The sequence below is a fragment of the Lasioglossum baleicum genome, chromosome 6 (assembly GCF_051020765.1).
Source record: "Lasioglossum baleicum chromosome 6, iyLasBale1, whole genome shotgun sequence".
NCBI lineage: Eukaryota > Metazoa > Arthropoda > Insecta > Hymenoptera > Halictidae > Lasioglossum > Lasioglossum baleicum.
Genome location: NC_134934.1, coordinates 1,234,887 through 1,255,843, shown reverse-complemented (window position 1 = coordinate 1,255,843; position 20,957 = coordinate 1,234,887). Strand labels below are relative to the sequence as shown.

General features: G+C 41.8%; 2 protein-coding genes across 12 annotated transcripts in view; one reads left to right on the top strand and one right to left on the bottom strand.

Moving 5' to 3' along the window:
• Positions 1-17,604, bottom strand: part of LOC143209238 (organic cation transporter protein) — a 24,685-nt gene extending 7,081 nt beyond the window's left edge. Inside the window, exons 1-3 of one of the 6 annotated variants that reach the window (XM_076424607.1) lie at positions 16,772-17,604; positions 6,192-11,868; positions 2,583-2,677 (exon numbers count right to left, since the gene is read on the bottom strand). In XM_076424607.1, the coding sequence (XP_076280722.1) occupies positions 2,583-2,677; positions 6,192-6,232 (136 nt within the window). In that variant the 5' untranslated portion in view covers positions 6,233-11,868; positions 16,772-17,604. The other 5 variants (XM_076424608.1, XM_076424609.1, XM_076424610.1 and 2 more) reach the window with 5 other exon arrangements.
• On the top strand, positions 3,502-20,957 carry LOC143209241 (zinc finger C4H2 domain-containing protein). Of its 6 annotated transcripts, none has more exons than XM_076424621.1 (5): positions 3,502-3,520; positions 19,313-19,484; positions 19,557-19,738; positions 20,005-20,229; positions 20,571-20,957. In XM_076424621.1, exons 2-5 carry the CDS (start codon positions 19,338-19,340, stop codon positions 20,698-20,700), a joined length of 684 nt encoding a protein of 227 aa, XP_076280736.1. In that variant the 5' UTR covers positions 3,502-3,520; positions 19,313-19,337; the 3' UTR covers positions 20,701-20,957. The 6 variants fall into 6 exon arrangements, with proteins under 6 accessions (XP_076280736.1, XP_076280735.1, XP_076280734.1 ...); XM_076424620.1 differs by lacking the exon at positions 3,502-3,520 and adding an exon at positions 6,136-6,280; XM_076424619.1 differs by lacking the exon at positions 3,502-3,520 and adding an exon at positions 18,684-19,029 and having other exon boundaries at positions 20,020-20,220.

Here is a 20,957-nt window from a genome sequence, read left to right as displayed (position 1 = left end):
GAAACCCGGGGTCGAGAGCTAGTTTGAATCTAGGGGTGTTCATTTTTTCATCGGTCACGTGAGACTTTGACGTAATTGACTGGTGAAGTGAAGATTAATTCTTGATTTGATTACCTGCATGCTGGGAACAGATAGAGGGTTGATTTGACGTGCTTTAATTTAATGGTGTGGCAACAAAGTTTTTCCTTCTGTGATGGATTCTTCAATTTTGCAGTTGACTTTGCTTTGATTTTATTAAATTTGTGTTAAATTAATACAGAGATTTTTCTGTAAACGAAGAGATCGTGTTCGCGCTTTTGAGCTTTCGAAGAGCTTTTAGAACATTCTCACTTAATAAGCTATCTGTGAACGTTCGTTTTCAGTTATGTATTTCTTCATGCAAAATAGTTCACTGAAAGCTACCAATTTTTGTTCGAAGTAACAACTGACTACATACTTAAGTTCGTCCTCCATTATCCTATCAAGCAAAATAGCACGGTGAAACCTGGCAATTTTTGTTCTCAGCAACGGCCTCTTATGCCGATGAGAAAAACACGAACACTGACAATTGTATATAATGGAATTTTAATTTCATTGCTGCACCAAGGAAAAACTTTGTTGCCAGTCTAATAGAGCACATGATCCTCTTCGTATAGAATGAAGCATGTCTACGTCCCCAAATAGATCCCACGATCATTTTAATCAGAAGTTCCCTCCAGAGAAAACACCAGATGTACAAATTAATTCGTGCCACTCACAGTTAACCCCTTGCACTATAACATCGGAGTCAGACTTGTGATGAGGATTTCGAACAGAATCCAATAACATGTTACTTATTTCCGTTAAACTAAAATAAAATTCTATTTTGTTGTAGTGGATATACAGCCTTTGGAGAATATACAGAGATATGATATACATAAGCTTTCTTTTCTTCTAGGTACTTAATCTCTCTGTCTCTATATATAATAATATAATAATATAATATACAGGGTGTTCGATTGAAAACTTTCCAGCCGAATATCTCGGAAAGTATGAAAGATATTAAAAAAGTGTAAAACGCGTGTCCAAGGATTTCGAGGGGGAAAGAGGGGGCCAGTATCAGCTTTTTATTTGGGTGGCGTTTTCTAGGTCATTTGAAGGTCAACTTTGTTTTTTCAAATGGAAACCTATATTTTTTATTATGGGACCTTATGGTACGTAAAAAGACCAACAATTTTCTTAGGATACTTTTTCTTATCCGCACACTAATTTCGGAGATATTTAAAGAGAAGTAGATAACAATTTTTTGTTAAATGAAGATCTTTTGTACTTCCAACATGATGGTGCTCCCCCGCATTACACGTTACCAGTTCGCCAGTGGTTAAACAATCGATTCCCACTAAGATGGATCGGTAGAAGAGGTGTTATTGAGTGGCCACCAAGATCACCAGATCTAACTCCAGTCGACTTCTTTTTGTGGGGACACTTAAAGTCTGTTGTTTATAAAACACAACCAGAAAGCGTCAACGATTTGCGTCGCAGAATTGTACAGGAATGTAGAGCTATTCCAACAGATATCTTCAAAAATGTTCGTTCAGAATTTGAGAATCGTCTGTATTATTGTTTAGAAAACAACGGAGAAAATTTTGAAAATTTGTTATAGTTATAAAGACATTATAACTTTTTCGCAGTATAAGTATGACTTGCTCTACTTCTCTTTAAATATCTCCGAAACTAGTGAGCGGATAAAAAAAGTTTCCTACGAAAATTGCTGGCACTTTTACGTACAGTAAGATTCCATAATAAAATATATCGGTTTCCATTTGAAAAAACAAAGTTGACCTTCAAATCACCTTGAAGAAGCCACTCAAATAAAAAGCTGATACTGATACCCCCTCCTTCCCCTACGAAATCATTGGACACGAGTTTTACACTTTGTTTATATCTTTCATACTTTTCGAGATATTCGGCTGAAAAGTTGGCAAATGAACACCCTGTATACATATAATAAAATCGTGTCTGCCTGTCTATTTGTGACGGCATCAACTGAGAACAGCTGAACGTAGAAAGCTGCGGTTTAGACGCAGCGTTTCTTCGAGAAGGTTTAGGAGAAATCCGCATTCGAAAAAGTCCATTCGTTCAAAAGTTGTGACGTCATTAGTGACCAGAGACAACTTTTTCGCCCCCTTTTGGACACGTTTCTACTTATAACTATTTGTTATTGCACATGGACGAAGTCGCAGATACAGCTAGTTACTAATAAATGAAGCAAGTGCCACGAATGAATCAGTACACCTAACAATTCACTCGAGCTGATTAAAACGTTCGGCGAAGGCCTAATCATTCGCGATTGGCTCATCACGTTCATTATTCAAACAAGTTTGCCGGGTGTCCGCGTTTCTCTGACCCGAGCCCGGAGAAAACGGAAACCGCTCGCCCCCGTCCCACGGGGGCGCGTCTCGCGGCGATATCGGCACCGGTGATTAGCTCGAGTTACGGCTAATCAACGGGCTTGTGGGTGTACATCGCATTTAGTTTAAGCAAATGGTACCGGTTTGAAAATGTCGAGGATGGGTTGGAGGAACGCGCGTGGATTATCCGAGGTAATCACCGCGGTTGCATACCTCTGGCGCCATCCTTGGGCTTCGGTGCGGTGGTGGCCGGAGCATCGTCGCTCGAGCAGAAAAGCTTCATGCTGTCCTCCTCGTCGCCCCTGAGGCTGCGGACATAGAGATTTGAAAATTATGCCGGTTCACGGGCGACCACACCTCGTTGATCAGGGTAGAATCGCCGTTCGATCCTTTGCACGCGGAAACCGCTCGGCATTACATAAGTCGACATTACGGGTTGTCTCGCGCTTTTACTGGACGAAAGTCGGTGAACAGGCTCGAACCTATCCGAGACCGGTTTCGCTTTCTCAAAACCGGTGTCGCGAGCGGAAGTCGCTTGGATGACCGACCGCCGCGGCGGAAGTTCGCGATACGAACGCGGAATAATCAGTGACACGGCGGGCAGAGTGCAACGATAACAAGGCCTGGCCTGCATCGGACGCGTGACTGCGCCGTGATCGCGAACGATTCGCGACTAATGCCGATTTTCCGGCTCCGATCGGTCACGGTCGATTCGCCGGCGAGAAACCGCGAGCCGATTGTCGACGTTGACGCGTTGTGTCGTGTCCCGGCGCGGCGTGACGCATTTGTTATGATATAATTGATGCCGTCGCTAGACAGCTCGATCCGCGGCATGCGACAATCCGCGACAGCCGGAAATGCACAGCTCTGGTCTGTTTTCGATCCGGATTTCAGGGTCCGCTGCAGGCGTCGCGTCGCGGAGAAAGACGTCGGAAGTACTTCTGCGGACGTCGCCGGCCTTCTGTCGCGAATGCCATTGACTTTCTAGTACGAGGAGACTCATTCAGAAAGTGTGGCACGTCGAGCACGATTTTCTTATGCGAACCGCGCGCGAGGATTCACGAGGTCCCACCATCCGTTTGGTATCTTCGCGCGATGACGAGACCAGCTGCCCTTCGACTTATTTCACGATGAGGACATACGGCTAACTGGTGAGTGCTAGACTTACGAACCTTGGTTCTACTCTGCAATTTAAAGAGACACCAGAACTTCTCTTGTTTAAAAAATGTTCTGAATTTCATGTAACGCAATAATTGCATGAAAATGTGATGAGCTTAGATTGGTTGGAGCAGGTCCTTTCAGAAAATAGACAGCAATTATATAATTCTGTACCTCTTATTGACACGCTGGTAACGTCGCAGTAGATTTGCAATTATTATTTACAAGAAAAAGAGTCTGTATGTGTCGATGTCTGATGTTTCGCTGCTGTCGCACTCGTGTCTCCGAAAGAAAGAATTCAATGAACGTATTCCTCTTCCGAAAACCGGGATTCTACTGAGACCGCAACAATGCTGAAGACGTTTTGCGTTTCAACCACAGGTAAATCAACAGGAAACAGGCTGAGAACCCGAGCACACGTCGCCGTAAATCGTAGCTTTATTATAATTTATCGCTGTTCCCGGTCTCCTTCCGTTTCCCACCGCGAATAGACAGCGGCGATTAGCGTAGGTACGCGAACGATTCGTGCCCGACCAGAGTCTGTACCGCTAGAAAATCCCGGTGTTCTTGCTCGTTTACTAATTTCTGGTCTCTAGCATAGTCCCAGCTTCTCCGTAACCATTATACTCTAACCGAGAGAGAGAGAGAGAGAGAGAGAGAGAGAGACGTGCGGACGTAACATGATAATTTCTGGTGATACGAGACGCTGCTGGCCAAGTGTGTAAAAATGCCAGAAATCGAGTACAGAGAACCGGATGATGGCGATAGTGCAGCTTCCATCGTACTTCGTCCTTCGCGTGCAATTTCTCGAGGCCCAGTGCCCGGCAAATTAACATACATTAACGTTTTAAGCAGACTCCCCCGCTTAGGGAATTTTAGTTCCTCGATAAATACGCGGACAGTGTCTTGTTACCGAAATGTTCTCCTGTTCTACGTTCGTTAACTTGGATAACGAGGATGGCCAACGACATTCGTGACGTGATATGTGTACAGTAGCGAGCATATTAACACTGGCACGGCCATCGGTGGGTCTTTTTAGACTCAGGTACATCCATACTAATGATTAAGTGAAAATTATTATTTAATTTGTATATTCCGTAATGTATAAAGTGATTCTAGGATCTGGGACAAGTTCTGCTCTTTTTTAAATAAAAACTTTTTCAAAATTCGAGAGAACGATTGTAACACCATCTTGATCGATGCTCTTGCCAAAAATATACGAAAACATCGAAGAAGACACACAGCATCGAAACCACGATTCAGACACGTGAACAGGTCACAGAAACGGTTCCAGGAAAACGTCGACGGAACAGGAAGACGGTCGCGCAAAACTCGGAAGAATGTTAAATGTGCCAAACCGTGAGACTGATGTACAGGGTGTTCACGCTATTACCAGCCAGCGCTTTTCTTGTAAATAGTAGTGCTGATTTTATATGCAACACAATGGTGTATGTAACTTTTTTGTGTTTATACTATTTTGTTAGACATGCAGGTGACCTTCAATTTTTTTAATGGAATGAGGTATCTTTTAATACATCAATATAAAAAAGTACTAACCTATGTATGTCGAAAAATTAGTTGCTCAGGAGATATTTCAATTTAAATAATTGTAAAACACCATTACTGTCTATATATTTACTAGTGTAACGTCTTAGTACGACAGATATAAACTACTAACTTTTCGACATACATAGGTCAGTACTTTTTTATAACGAATGTGCAGCTGCATCGATTGATGTATTAAAAAATACCTCATTCCATTTAAAAAAATGAAGGTGACCTTCATATCTCTTAAAAAAATTACTTAAAAACAAATATTATTTTGTTATCGCATGAGCCCCATTTTACCATTCAACTTTGTCCTGCAGACATTTTATGTATCTTTAAAAACAACAGAGATATTTGAGGTGGCAACGTTAAGTGACTCACCCTGTATTATACGAGAATGAAGGAACGAAATTCTTTCAACCGCGTCTTACACATCCTCCGTCGAAGTGGTGTCTCGGTCGAACGGGGACATCGATGAAAATGTTACAAACCAAGCGAAGCTAAGGAGGCGGCGAACAATTACAATTGAATAGGATTGTCCACCTTGAAACGCGATCCAGTTTAAGTGATCAATTGCTACTATCAAGTTAAACGGCGGCGTCTAATCGCGTGGCTTCTTAATTCGCCACGTAGAATCCGAGGCTGGCCGGTGTTTCTCGTTCGAACCGGACAAACGATTGTCCTCTGAACCGCGGGTCGGACCTTTGATCGACGGTGCCGCGATCCCGGGGCGGGATTGCAGACGGATTAATCATGATTACGGTTACGCGGGCATTAATCGGACCCGTGGAGCAGCGTCGCCGCACCAGGGAGTCATTCACCTGAGTCTGGCCGGGCAAACGAGCGACGGGGATATCGGTTCTCCGCGACCACTTCCGGTCACCTGACGGTGGGGTCACCTGGCGAGGTCCACGCACGGCTCACTAGTACCTCCGTCGGAAACTGCACTCACGGGACCACTACGTCCGAAACACCGTGGTCCTGACGGAATCAGACGCGCGAACAGGTGTCTACGAGGTGGCTACACCATCTTCGAACCACAAACTGGATGACGAACTTGCTGATTCTTGAGAGCGAGAGAGAGAGAGAGAGAGATCGAACACTAGCACTGTTTACCAAAGAATCACGAACTGACGACGCGTGCCACGCAGATACATGACCGTCGCCGACCTGTTGCCTTCCTGCTGCAGCAACTGTCTTTGAAGGTAAACGTATGCCAACACTACGCTATCCTCGATGACCAAGGGAAGCGTGGGGGAAGCAAAACAAACGGAGGGGGTAGGGTCGGTCCTTCTTAAGTTCCGGACCCGACCATCGACTGACACTCGCTCGACCGGCCGCGCAGATGACTCTCAGACCCGCCATTTCGAATCGAACGCTAAATCTAATACGTTTATAGATCTATATTACATGATACCTTATTATTTAATCGTTTTTAAAAGTCACTGGTTCACAGCCGAGGATTTCTTAATATTCACTCCGGATGACGCACATACGAGTTTTTACATTCTTCGCAATACTGTCGTAAAATATGTAGATATAGGAAACGTTACAAATGCTCCCGTTTCTGTTGAGATATGTCATAATTAAACTTCGGATTTTATGCATTTCTGACAAAAATGGACACGTACGATTTAAAGCAGTGGACATGTTAAAAATATTCAAGGACATCAAGGTATTAGTTTCAGTTTAATAGGATCATTAAAAGAAGAATACAATTTTTATCTAACTCCTGTGCTCTGCAATCAATGCGAACATTTTTTATTTTGCATAAAGATCGGCAGTCTAGTTTTAATACATGCTTCAAGAGTTAGTCGCATTAATTGGTTTTTCGTAACATAACTGTTACTTCGCGAAGTACGACTAATTAGTCCTCACGTGCGTCGGAAAGGACCCGTTGCGAACGTGTCAACACTATTTCTAACGCGGTTTTATTTTGTACCTATTTTGACTTAGTTTTTTCATATAAAATCACCTCCTTTTCGATAGTACCACTGGTTTACCGATCATCCTGTATATTCGAAGAAACAGATTGATCGAATAATTTTAATTCTGTAAGTTGAAATAAAGTGGCCGGACTTGAACGAAAAATAGAGGACAATTGTTTCCACTTGTGAACCATCCTCTGAAATATTGCGCAAAATGATAGCGTAAACTCAGCGCATTCTATGAACGGCTTCACTTAATCTAGTGCGGCTAATTTATTATTAATGAGGCGTTTTAAAATTTAAACGCGAAATACAGCAAATATTGCGAATGGCCGATGGCGAACGATTATGATAAAATGATGCAGCGAAGCTAAATGATCCACGAAATTTTGTTCTCTTCCGAAGTGGAATTGAGTGTTAATAATTCTTATTTTCGCTCGGATATTCGCAGGAATAATAATTATTAAAACAAGGCATTTGAATAACGCGGCGCGAGTATGCCGATACAAAGATTCGCGTCAGCCTTTAAACAAGTAGTGAACTTCGACTTCACGAATGAATATCGGCATTCTTCTGCGCTGTAGAAAAAAATTGTTTAATGCTGATTTCATGGAGATTAATTCGCCACGAAAGTGGCGGTTTAGGAATAGACTAGACGTGTCATTGAACATTGCGCTATGACATTTCAAGCGCGCGAAACATGCAGTTTTCGAAGTGATCTCAATTTTCTTCGACCATTAGCTAGATGCGTGTTATCTCGCGTCTGACCATGATCGAGTCTCGACAGTGATTTAGCCTATATCCACCGATTCCTGGAAGACCTGTTCTTAGTCCGTATTCGTTTAAAGTTTTCTTCGCGCGCGCGCTCCGCAAGTATGTCAATGCTGCAACGCGACGTGCAATTGCTATACATGGGATGTGAGTCAAGAATCGGAAGATTTGGAGCCGTAGGCTTTGTAAACCATTCGTTGACATTCTCGATTAGTATTCCAGATGTACAAACGAGTACGAATTTGTAATGATTCAACATCCTTATTGGCGGAGCCAATATTTGCTCCGATCTTTGGAAAATTTTTCCGAATCTCCCGCAGCGTTTAACAGAGTACGACTCTGGTAAAACATTTTCTGAAGAAAATTTTTTAACAACTACGATAAATCTAAGCTTTTATGATCTCATTCAGCAATCAGCGTGATAGTAGTCTGAAGAGCAAAGCTGTAGTTTTTCAGAGCGTTTATTTGTGACGCAGGAAATTAGAAAATTGCGAAAAATGACCGCTGCCGGGGTAATTGGAGAACATTGGACAGATTACAGGGTATTAGCATAAATATACGATGCGGAAGTTAAATTTTCTGTTTTTTCTTTTCCAATTACCAAAAATGAAAATTAAATTCTCCGGTGCAAAGTCAAACGAGCTACAATTAGCCGGATGAAAAGCGTTTTTCAGTAACCGTTTCCATCGGCACGGCAAAAATTTCATCGATACCGGGACGATTGCGTTACGTAAAAATATTATCGAGGCGTGCCTCACGGTTTACCGGGTTTGCTGAATATTTACTAAAATTCCGCGTTTCGAGCGTAACATTTGCAACGACTGAATGAGCGTTCGCCTAACAAGGCGGTGATCAATCCCGGCAACGAGCATTATTTATTGCCGCTCCTTAACTATGTGCTCGTTGCGCGAACTATCGCGATAGTTAAGACACTTTATTATTGTTACAGCATTTATTCCTCTTGTCCTGTTGCGATCCGCCCGAAAAGAATGCGTGGAATCCCCGCGATTGATGAGTCGCTTTGTAATCTTCGCCTCGTTGCATAATTTCTTCGGGAGAAACATTATTCTATCCAATGCAACACATTCCTTTCACCGGTGACGTTCACTTCGTGCTCTCCGAGTTCTTTTACTTCAATTTGATCAAGGTCAGTCCACATTTTTCCTCAATCAATCGAAAGCAATTAAAAACACATTTTTCATTCATTTGAAAATCGTTTCGAATTACGGTAAGGTATTTTGATTGACTGCCTTCAGTGATCTTTGGCGATCAATGAGAGAAGATTTTCTTTGCGAATTTTATCGAACCGTGCTCGATAGTTCGAAAGACCTGGAAACAAAGCGGGCGAACGCGTTGTTGGCGAACTGTTGGCCCGATAAAACTTCAGTAATAGTGCTCTAAAAATACTGATCGGCGAAGTATAACGGCCTCGAGTCAGCGCATCGCGAGTTATAACGTCCTGCCTGCAACACGGATTCGAGTTTCGTTTCCGATTTTCCGCCGAAACCGGCGGCCGTTTCATTATGCCCGATTGGCTGAAGCAGATTTCCCGTGAAACGCAACAGATAACGCCATACAGTCTAGATAAGACGGGCGAACGTAATACGGCGTATAACACGCGCGTATTTTGTCTCGTTCGGTTCATCGAAAACAACCAGGGAAAAATCAAATAAAACTGGTTTACACCGGCTTAGACCGGATACCACAGCTTAGTTGCAACTAGCGCTGGTTTATTGTTCCATGGCGTATATATACGTGACTGGCTGATACGGAAAAGTTGGTCTCGCGTGATCGAACGATAGGAAAGTGCCATTTCCATCGCTCCGATCGGCCAAAATAATCCGAGGAACCTATTCCTAGAGATTCCAACAATTTGTACCAATTTGAACTGTATGCACACGTTAGTCTCGTTTGCGGTTGGAAACACTGCTTTATCGTTTCGGCGAGTCATCCCACTGGATAATTTCGTATTACTTTAATACGCGAGATGAAAATGTTATCTGCTTCCTGTAATGACAGATTGAAACTTCCTCGCGCCGAATATTTCAGTGACTCATTCGAGCCTGTTCAAATAAGCAACTCTTTCATTATCTTTGCATGACTGCCGACTATGGATTACTCCATTTCGCGTCACTCGGAAGCTGTGCATTATTCACTTCGTTTTATCCATAGGATTCCATTTTCGATTCTAGATGATGGTATTACGGCAGAACAGATATTCAAACAATTTTACAATAGATTCTCCAATAGAATCGCATTAGAATAAATCATAGAACATCGAATGATCGCGATCTATTTTACGTACGTTTTATTAAATCGGAGATAATCGTATCGATCTGTCAATAAACCGCCGGTCAGCCGGAAGTAAAACTTGTTGTACATTTGAAATGCGCACGATTTAAAAATCCGGTTGCATATGCTATCGATACGCAACGTTGGCTTCAAGTTACAGATACACTGGTTTTTTATTTATCGTGATGACTGCATGTTCGTAATCTCGATACTCCGATACTCGCGGATACTTCTCGCGGAGATAATTGAAAAATAGGACAAAAATGGACCTTGAGGCTTCGCGTTGCTCTTTTTTTTGTCGCGTGGTCGAGAGGCCTCTCAGACAAACAGCACGGAATCGTGTTATGTAAATATCTGAATGGATACAAGTGATAACTAGCGTATAAAAAGCACTCGACCGAGCGATATGTATCATTCGGATCGGAACACCTTCGCGTCTTATTAAAGATTCGTCTAATCGCCGATAACCGTTTCGTAATTAGTGCTCTTCGCTCGAGCGTGAATTCGCGCTCGCTTCCTGACGTCGATGTATTTTGTTAGTAAATTATCTCTTAACTCAATTATCGTGCCAATTATCTCTAAACTGCGGTTTTTTTACCTCGAACGTGAACGTTCGAGCATCGTTACTTCCATTATGTTAAATCGTGAATTAACTCCGTGTTTCTACACTATATTTCCTGCGATGGAACAGAATATACATACACATACTCGCGTTACTTATATAATTTTCATTGTTTTCGACTGTCCTTTTCTATCAAACGAAAATTCTCGAGCCGGTGGGCTCTCCTATTGTTCTAAGCGCAAGGACTCCGCAATATAATGTGTGCGACATCGTTTAATTGCGAGTTTTCCGAGTCCCCCGTATCAAACAGGAATCTGTTAGGATCGGATTGTGAAACGGCACGCTAGAATATTTAATATAGCACGTACATGAGAGTGCGCGCGAGTCATTGATGCTTGATTCAACTCCGAATAAACGGGTGGACAGGCATTTTCGTGATCGAGAGCAGTGACAATAGAGAAGTCGAAAATCAAGGGGAAGAAATTGTTTGTCGTCGGACAACGGAGAAGAACAGAATGTAAGGAGGTCGGCAATTGTTCGCTGCGCAAATGTTTGTCCACTGTTCCCGGTCGTCGAATTAAATAACTCCCGTGACTCGAATGAAAAAGCGAGTCCCAGCCAGAAGTGGAAGAAAAATAATACAGACGATATAGTGGACGTTATCGTGGCCATTGAAGAGCTGCCCTCATTATGCGAAACGACGAGCTGTTTGCACGACGATAAACCACATTTGTTGGAGATTTACACGGACTCGAAGACCGTTCTATTAATCGTTCCACGATGATTGCTTTCCAGAATATAAGCTTCCTTTTTTCTGTACAAACAGGCCTATCTTCCACTTAAACAATGATGATTCATCTTCGAAAACACCGTCCGATTATTCAGACGTCGCACAGTAGTCTATTTGTCCTGAAAAAGTGGAAAAACTATTTTAGCGTTGTTTATACGCTTAAGGTTATGATATATCGTTGGATTCGTCTTAAGATCATCTACAACATTATGAAATCGAAAAACATTTTAGCATTTGAAAAATCAAATTCACCTCAATTTTTTGTAAAAAAATTTTTTTCCAACTTTCATATATTGAAATTTGTAGACGTCGGAATACTGTTCCTCTTTTGTTCGAAACCTTTTTTCCTCAGATCATCGAGAACCCATGAAAAAACGTGGCGATAGTGGAATATTTTAACTGTCACTTTCAAGCCTTATAACTTGAAAAATATTTAAGGGTCGTGATGTTCTGTAAGTTACAAACTATAACTTTGAGTATCGCGCATCCAATTATTAAACCTGCTGGTTGGTTTGTGTTTAACACATTATCCGACGGCGATTATTTCCTCATTTTTCGTAAGGATTTTTCATACATTCTAAAAATGTATACAATGTTCCCTTGTGTTAATAACCTCGGCAAATTGTTATAACGTGTTAGCCAGTTAATTTACTGCGCTCTTTTATCAACGAGAGCGAAGAGCAACGAGGGTAATGCACGGAAATCATCGGAAACGGGTGTTTATAAATAAAAACGCGCCTCGCGACGGCCAAAGATTCTCAATAGCGATGAAACTAACTTCATCCTGCCGGTTATTCAGTTTGCCCGGTCTCACCCCACCGGACGAAAATTAATCTAAGCGAACAAAAGCCGTGACGGCGGCGCAGAGACTTTGTACCGACGCGGGTAAGTTAGTCACGTATCGAGGCTGCCACGAACTTGGTATTTCTGAGCGTGATTCGCATTCGTACACATTCTAGGGGCCTTGCGATTTTTCACGGCCCCGCGATGCATCGAGTAAGTAACGGTGAGGACGCTGCGCTGGCGGGGGGCTCAGGATTCGATAATCATTCAGCTGTTAGGCTCGGGGACGTTGAAATTCTGTAAAAACCATCCTGACGTAATAGATTGAGTCTGTTTATTCTTATTACTAGATTTTGAACTTCAATACACCGCACTTTATATAAATGAATCAACGAAATTTATTCAGAAGCGAGAAAGGCACAAGCAAAACACATCGTTACAGTTTGAAAGGAACTCGTCAAGTGAGGGACGATCCCATGAACAAGCAGACAACGGTTTTATAAACAAACTGAAATTGAACCGATCGTTCCTTGTGCGAGATAATAGATTCATTTTGTTTCTCATGTGCGAAATACGTTTCAACAATTACTATCCATTTACTGTAACAAGGGCGCGAAGAAGAAAATTATTGACGAGAAAGATTTGTATCATGAAAAAATAATAAACAAATTATAAAAAATATGTAAGGGTGCGTAGAAAGAAAGGAAAATTATTGGTCATGAGCGTTCGTGTCGCAGGGGGGGAAACCACCAGAAATACACAAATAAGAAAGAATAGATGTATATGTAGAAAACAAGAGAAATTGTTAATATTTGGATCGTACAAAATATAAGTCAAACTGTTTACACACGTGTTAAACTCGACAGTACATATCGACAGATGAGTAGACATTATTGGCGTTGCTGAAGATTCGATTGTTCCAATCGAGTGATTCACGCGGGAAACGATATGCAAATTTCTGGATGCTATATTAATATTAAATTCCTCGATGATTGATGAATACGGACAAGGTTTGAGTACTTCGCTGTCAAATAAACAGTCAAACATTGTACATACGTCTATTTTACACACGTTTTGCGCACGCACGCACGCAATGCTGATAAATCTGAACTAAATATCCAAGTATGTAAAAGGAGTTAAATGTTCTTTCTGACCAACACAGGCCTGCTAACCAAGCACTAAACAAATCTCGATTAGTATCGTAGCCAAATTTCGAGGCTCCGTGAATTTGCTTTGCCATTATACCTCGCTGACTAATCCTAGCAACTGTTTAACGCTGTCTCAAACCCGACCTTCGAATTGTTTGCGGAATTTTAAAGCCTGTTTGTGGGTCTTGGGATTCGTGTTCTCATAACCATAGCAATTAGCGCAACGGTTTCTCGCACCACCGAACGAAATGTCCGACAACTGCGAGCGTGATCGATGATTCAGTCGGCATGAGAACTATGACGAGTCTCCGGAGGCGAGACGACGATTCGAATGCCTAGGGTGAAAGGAACAGTAATTTCCGGGAATACCCGAAGCCGTGTACTTTCAGTAAAATCATTTGCCGCTCTGTTACAAAATAGTAATCGATTATTAATCCAAGTTTCGCCAGCCCCAACTAACACGTCATAGGATTCTGATTCTGCGAAATGGAATCGATTGAGAAATTACTGTCAGTAGATGCAAATTTAGATAAGACGGCGCGCGTAAGAGTTCATTGAGGAGTTAATCGATCATTCGTTCAGCAAGAGTCAAGATGCTTCTTCTTAGATATGTAAAGTGCTGATCAGTAGAACAATTTCTTCTGCAAGATTTTACGTTCTGTGTCACGGTACATTTTATTTTTGAATTTGTGCCCGTAATTATGAAAGTGATCCAAGTCAAAATTTAAAAACAAATGAGTTTATCAATTATTTCACATCACGTTATTTCAAACTAAATTAATTCAATGTAAGTTTTACGATATTGTCAAAAAAGAACCGTAAGATAGTGCTTGTTATTTCAACATTATGTATAGATATTTAAATATCTCGAAACAGAAAATATTTGACTCAGACCACTTTCATAATTATGAGCACATTTATCATCTCCAATGAAAGTGGTCAATTTACGAACTGGATAGACAGAGAAGCTTTACGAAATGATTTATTAGTTTACGGTAAGATGATGGCCGTGCACCCCCCGAACTCACAAATAAGTACAAGAGATTAAAAACAAACAGTGCTTCACGAAGAAGACCAATTCGATATCCTCGATATTATCCGCGCGTCTGTGTTTCACTGCGACACCATCCCGCGCCATTACTGTCTTATCCTCATTACGCGTGTCGCTGTCTTCCGTTCGCCGAACACTTTACGCCATCAAGGAACTCTAATGAACCCGCGCCCCTCGACACCCTCCGCTTTAATTGCTTTTTAACGTTCGACAGTACTGTAAGTTCGAGAACAACGTTCGTCGCAACCGAGCTGCTAATAAAATCTTTCATAATGAAATATTTAAAAAACGATTGTTTATTGCCATGTTAAGTGGACGACACCGGGAACGAGCGTAAAACGACACGCCACTAATGGAAACGGCTTTTTAATGTTTTTCGTGTCCGGGGCGCGGCGCATTCGGAAGTAAATAAAATGAAAATTAACAGCGCGATCAAGGGGGCGCGCTTGTGAAATATTAGAGGATCGTTAAAAGTTTAAAAGCGGGCAGTGTTCGAGATGCTCTTCCGTGACCGGTCATTACAGATAAATAAAATAAATACGCGGAATTTGAACGGAACAGCGCAGCGGTGGGGTTCGTGATCGATAAAGGGTCCAGGAGTTATGCGGGAACGATCGGTCCACCATTTTCTTTGGGGTCGTCTACGATCCATCGGAGGGATTCTGCGGTGCATCGCAACATAATCCTCGCCAATTATTTTCTTGCCCCGTTCATTCGCTCATCCCCCGGGCTCGCGCGCGCGCGCTCGCTCGCTCGCTATAATTACTAATTCACAGTATCGCGATCGCTCGTCGAAAAAAAGAACGGCTCGGTCGTTAGTCGCAGACCGATCTCGAGCTACGTCGGATAAAGACATCGACCGGCACACGAACCGGCGCGGCGGCGCATAATACTCTTTTTGCCCGGGAGTCGTCCTGGTAACGCTTTATTAGCGTCGCGTGGTCGATTAAGCGCTTATGTGTACACGTATCGCGAGCTCGTGTTTTATAAAAGAGAAAACCAACTGAGAGATAAAAAGGAACACGCAGCCGCGGCGAGCTCCGTCTGTGACGGCTGATAAGTATTCACTCACGCGCGCGCGCTCGTCGATCATGCCGCATATGTATAGTACAACGGCCCCATTATGCGATCTACGATCGAAGATTTAACACTAAACCTACCAAGCACTAAAAACAAATTTATCGAATTTATTTGGATTTCGTGCGATTTTAATCATAATGTGTGCTTAAATATTGAATCGTGAATAATCTGAAAAATTTTCAGTGGAAACCTTTTCATAAATTCACTAATTGTAAAATAGAAAATCTCAAAACGGTCATTTGACCGGTAATGATAGGTTTAGTGTTAAGTGTTAAGGCTCGAATATTTTACGCCCTTTGATTGATGCTCTTCTCCCGTTCCACGAGAAAAACAATTAACCCTCGAATGCTCTACTTTTTGATTTTGATACTGTCTAATTTCGTATTCGTCTCTGATCTTCTTGCTCTTTTATACATTATGCATCAACTTCAGATGGAAAGAAAGAAAGCACAGCATCGTGATCTCTCGTCAACAGCTCCCGATAAAGATCTACGCGATCAATTGACGAGTTGGAGAATATTCTCGCGATCCGATCATGATCGTCACGTGCGCGCTATCGTTTCGTAAGCTTTTATGCTATTTACATATTTAATATCGAGCAACATTTTGTCGCCTCGTGTTGCCTTCTTTTTCTTTTACTCGGTAAAAAAAGAAGAAAACAACAAGAGGCGACAAAAAGTTTCTCGATGTTGCTTCAGTGTAGAAGTAGCTTAACATTCGCCCAACACACCGATCTTACAAGTGTCTGAAGTAAACAGCTATAAAAAGACAGAAAAACAATTCTTTCACGCTTCTTTGTGAAAAACATCGTTAAATAATCTGATAAAGAAGCAATACTTTTTATGTTGCAGTATTCGATTACAGCGAATAAGTCGAAGATTCATGCATTTGTGATTGTAAGACAAAGAATTACTTTCTCTCTTGCCAGAGTATAAATATAATTCGGAATTTCTTCACAGGCGGTCACAGAGATTACATAGTACGGTGTTGAAATTGCAAGTTACCGAGGATCTACAACCTGAACAGCACAGGAGCAAGGAGAATACCCGGGATTGTTTGTAATAATATCTACATTCATACGGATTGTACGTGCTCGGCAACTCACGATCTCTGCGCTGTATCTGCTGATCTGCGTATGCCTAATGAATCGCGAAAGGTGCGAAGCAAGTTCGAATTCCGGGGTTCGCGCGACTTGAACGCAAGGTCCGCGAACTCGCGCGACAACCAGCAGACTTTCGCGAGTCGTGGAATCTGGGGCCCGATGAAAAACTCGTCGTTACGAATTACTTACATTCGAGAGCCCATTCTAGACCCCATGATGTCGCCGTGCCGCTGCCGCCGTACAGAAACTCTTTTTCTCTAATGCACTCTCGGTGCAGGGCGAGTCGTAGCGAGATGTGGCGAGTCAAGGCGAGTCGAGACTGATGGGACCCGTTAAAGCGGAAAAATGTTCCCCTCCGTGGATGCCGTCGAAGCCGGTGTCGACGACTCGCCTCGGCTCCGGGCCACTCTCCTTTGTCCTATATTCACAGCTCCGCGGAGAGCTTCGGAGACACTCGAAAGTTTGTCGGTGCTTAGTCACACGAACTGCACAAGTTTCTGCTCCCGCGCTAAGTAGGAGGAGGACTGATGTGTGCAACCGGGCGGTGAACGACGAAAAGCTGGGGGAGAGACGAGGCCGTCGTCGTCGGCCAACGCGACGTCTCCAACGCGGGTTTTTCTCGGCTCTTCTCCTTATCTGGATTATCATTAAAGTTCGGCTCGACCACTGGCCGTCCCGACGAGCCGAGACACCAACCGCGATTGCCAATTTTTCGTTTTCGCCTATCCTCGCACCCGGACCATCTCCTTCCTCTTCTTCTTCATCTTCTTCTGCGAGGACGTCATATAGCTACCGTTCCTCTTCCTCTCACTCCCTCTCCCTGTTTGGCTCTTTCACTCTTTCTACCTCTCTCTCTCTCTCTTCCTTCCCTCACCGCCTCCTTGAAAATCGGGACAGATAACGACCGCCGATTTGGTACACGCGGTCCCGCCACCGAGCTGATAAACAGCCCGGCGCGACCACGATCAGAACTGATTAATCACTCTTTTCGACACCGCGAACTACACCCGCGATCCAGCCAGCCTGATAACGATGACGGACTGCAATCCTAACGATCCACCGACGAGCATCCTTTAGCATGCTTGTCTACGAGCACTCTATTAACGGCTGATATGCGGCTCGATCGCATACAATACGGTATTCTCGGTTCGATAACCGACACCTCGACAGCTCATGGTAAATAATAGAATGTGAACAACGCTAAACAATTTCACGATCGCGGGCAGATGTGTTCCCGCGTTTGATATCGATCTGCCGGAATCGACAAATCATTGATTCTTCTGGCGCTCCGCCGTGTGTTCGTTGAACATCCTGCGTCAACTACCGTTGAGACGGTCGTTGACAAATAGACTACGAATTTAATACATTTGCGATGAAAATCAACCCTTCGCGGGCAAATACCGGTTTATCGTAGTAAAAGAATTGTTATTCTCAATTAACACCAAACAGATTTTTCCTAACTTTAACACTAACATTTAACTCTTCGGTAGATAATCTTGATTTATTTAAAAAATGTGTGTATATTAAATTATCAGTACAATAGGGAAAGGTCCGGAAAGAAGTAATAAGTGAAACACGGAAAATAAAGATATTTGTAGCATTTTGTAATGGATGCATCAGAAGGATGCAACATTTTACTTTTACATGAGGGACTATTTCGGGAATTTTTAATTGTAGGTCATTGCCTCTGCACGAAACTGACTTATCAGTACAGACAAGATTATAGCTCAGGATGGCGACACGATTTACTAATCGAATCATCTTATCATCCAATCAATTGTCAAACATTTTTATAATCTGATCGCGATTGATTTATAATTGTTCATATATTTGTTTAGGAAGGTGTTGCAATAATTTATTAAAATTACATACCTTCATTTTCTTACAGAATTAAGAAAAATACGTCACAGAAAAATTTTACAAGGAAGATAACCGGTATCAATAAATAAATATTACGTATTATTTTTTTTTTCTAAATACTAAACAATCGTGTATCTAACACCGTGTGCTTTTAAAAAACCGCGCTCTTTTATTTTAGTTCGTTAACGAGTCGCTGTAGGGCGCAACGAGAAAAAGAAACACTGATGTTTCTTATCTACAATGGTAGAGCTTTCATGGTTTATGGGATGAATAATGGTTCATTGTGTCGCGCGTCAACGGTGTTGATTAATTTTTCGTAGTACGATTACATCGCGATTATTTCGTTCGATTTTAAATGAAAATAATGATCGTATAGTGCCGTTGATCGGTCCCGTGAAAAATATTCGGTCCACAATGCCTTGACGAAAAGCGCATCAACGCCGGACCAAGTTGCATCTATTTCATAAACAAGTTGTCTTCCGTTTGACAGGGCTTCCCTAAACAAAAATATCGAGAAAACGTACCAGAATGTCTGCCACGGAAACTACTGTGATTTTCGCGAAACTGGAAGCACTGAAGGACATCAAGTATAAACATTTAACCTTTTTTATTCTAAAAGTTTGTAGAGTTAACCCTCACGTGATCTAATAAAATAAGATCCGCAGTCTAAGAATTACGAATTGCAATGAGCACAGAATTTCTAGAACAATATGATAACTTAAAAAACACACATGGTCTCTTTGCACATTTAATAATTACATCCTGAGGGGAATTCAATATCTGTATCATAAATTGATAAGTGTATCTCTATGCTACCTTATCATGAAGAAGGAAATATCTAATAATTGTCCGTAACTTGTGTTTGTTTAGGTCGAAGACCCTCCAGCTGGAAAAAATGAAACAAAGGATCCTACAAGAAGTGGAACAGACTGAACAAGAAGAGAAATGCTTGTTGGAATACAAACAGGAAATGGACCTCCTTATGCAAGAGAAAATGGCACATGTAGAGGAATTACGGCAAATACATGCTGACATTAATGCGGTAAGATTAGATATAGATCTGTCGATGTACTTGAGGAAATGAAAGGTATAATTGTTTATATAACTGTTCCAGATGGAGGCTGTAATTAAGCAGGCAGAAGAAGCCAGAAACAAAGCCAGGGAGACTGCAAAATTGATTCATAATAATGATTATCAACCCTTGAAACACGACATCGACCGTATGCGCAGAGAATTCCTTGGACTGGAAAGGTTACCAGAACTATACGAAACAGAATCGGATCTTATTTCGCCAGAGTAAGTATATTAATCTCCTAAATGTTACTTAAGGAAGGAGCTTGATACGGAATATTGAAACCTTGTGATTTTTTTCTTGTGGAACACTGTTTTGAATTATAGTATAGTAATTTTTAGTGGGGCCTTGGTAGAGACAGTCGAATGGAAAGGGTTAAAGTTGGTAAACCAGGCTTCCCCCTTAAGACGATATGCAACCTTGAAAGTCTAAATGAAATGAATTTCTTTTCAAGAACAATATTATCTAAAGTTAGACATTTATGGTGTAGATGGTTTGTTCGCAGTTACTTTGACCGTCCTATGCAAAAGGCTGAATGGAGAGTGGAAGTGCGGGGTGAAGATCTGTTACCTCCACTCACTTTACACCATCCTGGTCATCCAGGTGGTTCCACACCTTTCCTTGCCCCTCAACCCCTTCAAGGTCCAAGTAAACCAGAACCAAGACCATTACCCCCAGCACCAGGTCCACCTGCTGCAACATTCAGGTACCTCTGGTATATCTCAATTTTATATTATATTTTTATCTAACAAAGCATGCAAATACTAATCCCTACTGTAAAGTAATACACGAATCACTTCTGTCAAAAAATCGCAACAGTTCTTATTAGACTGCGGATTTTATGCATTTATAGTAAAAATGACCTACTAAAATTATTAAAGAAAGTAAGAAATTCATAAGCGGCTCCTAATTCGTACAATAGATGCCGACAATTTTTATTGCACAAAAATCCGCAGTCTAGTTCTTATCAATTGGGAACAACGATACATAACAGAAATACATAAATGCAGTACAACGTACTCCTTCTTCCTCTATATTTCCTCTTTTTGTTTCCAGGCAACAACCACCTCCAATGAAATCGTGTTTATCGTGCCATCAACAAATTCATAGAAACGCCCCAATTTGTCCCCTTTGTAAAGCTAAATCTCGATCCCGCAATCCTAAAAAACCAAAGAAGAAAGACTAACTGTAAAGTGTAAGTGTTATTTAAGTAAGGTGTCAGCATTCGTGTCGTTTAGTTTTAAGGGTATACGTTAACAATTCTTTCCGTTCGTAATTTCTAACAATTCCGCAATCGCGTATGTAATTTACGACTTCGTTTTGTAGCTCTTTCCATGAATCTTTATTCGTATTTCTTTTTTACAATATTTATATAAGCAGTGTAGACAAATACAAGTGATAAACAATTGAAACTTTCAATAATAGATATTAATAAACTGAGTA

Bases quoted from the DNA above. Each gene is read 5' to 3' on its own strand.
- LOC143209241 (XM_076424616.1), top strand. From the start codon at position 18,971: ATGTCTGCCACGGAAACTACTGTGATTTTCGCGAAACTGGAAGCACTG. The intron at 19,030-19,312 runs GTATAAACATTT...GTGTTTGTTTAG, and splicing joins GAAGCACTGAAGGACATCAA to GTCGAAGACCCTCCAGCTGG. The intron at 19,739-20,004 runs GTAAGTATATTA...TTTATGGTGTAG, and splicing joins TCGGATCTTATTTCGCCAGA to ATGGTTTGTTCGCAGTTACT.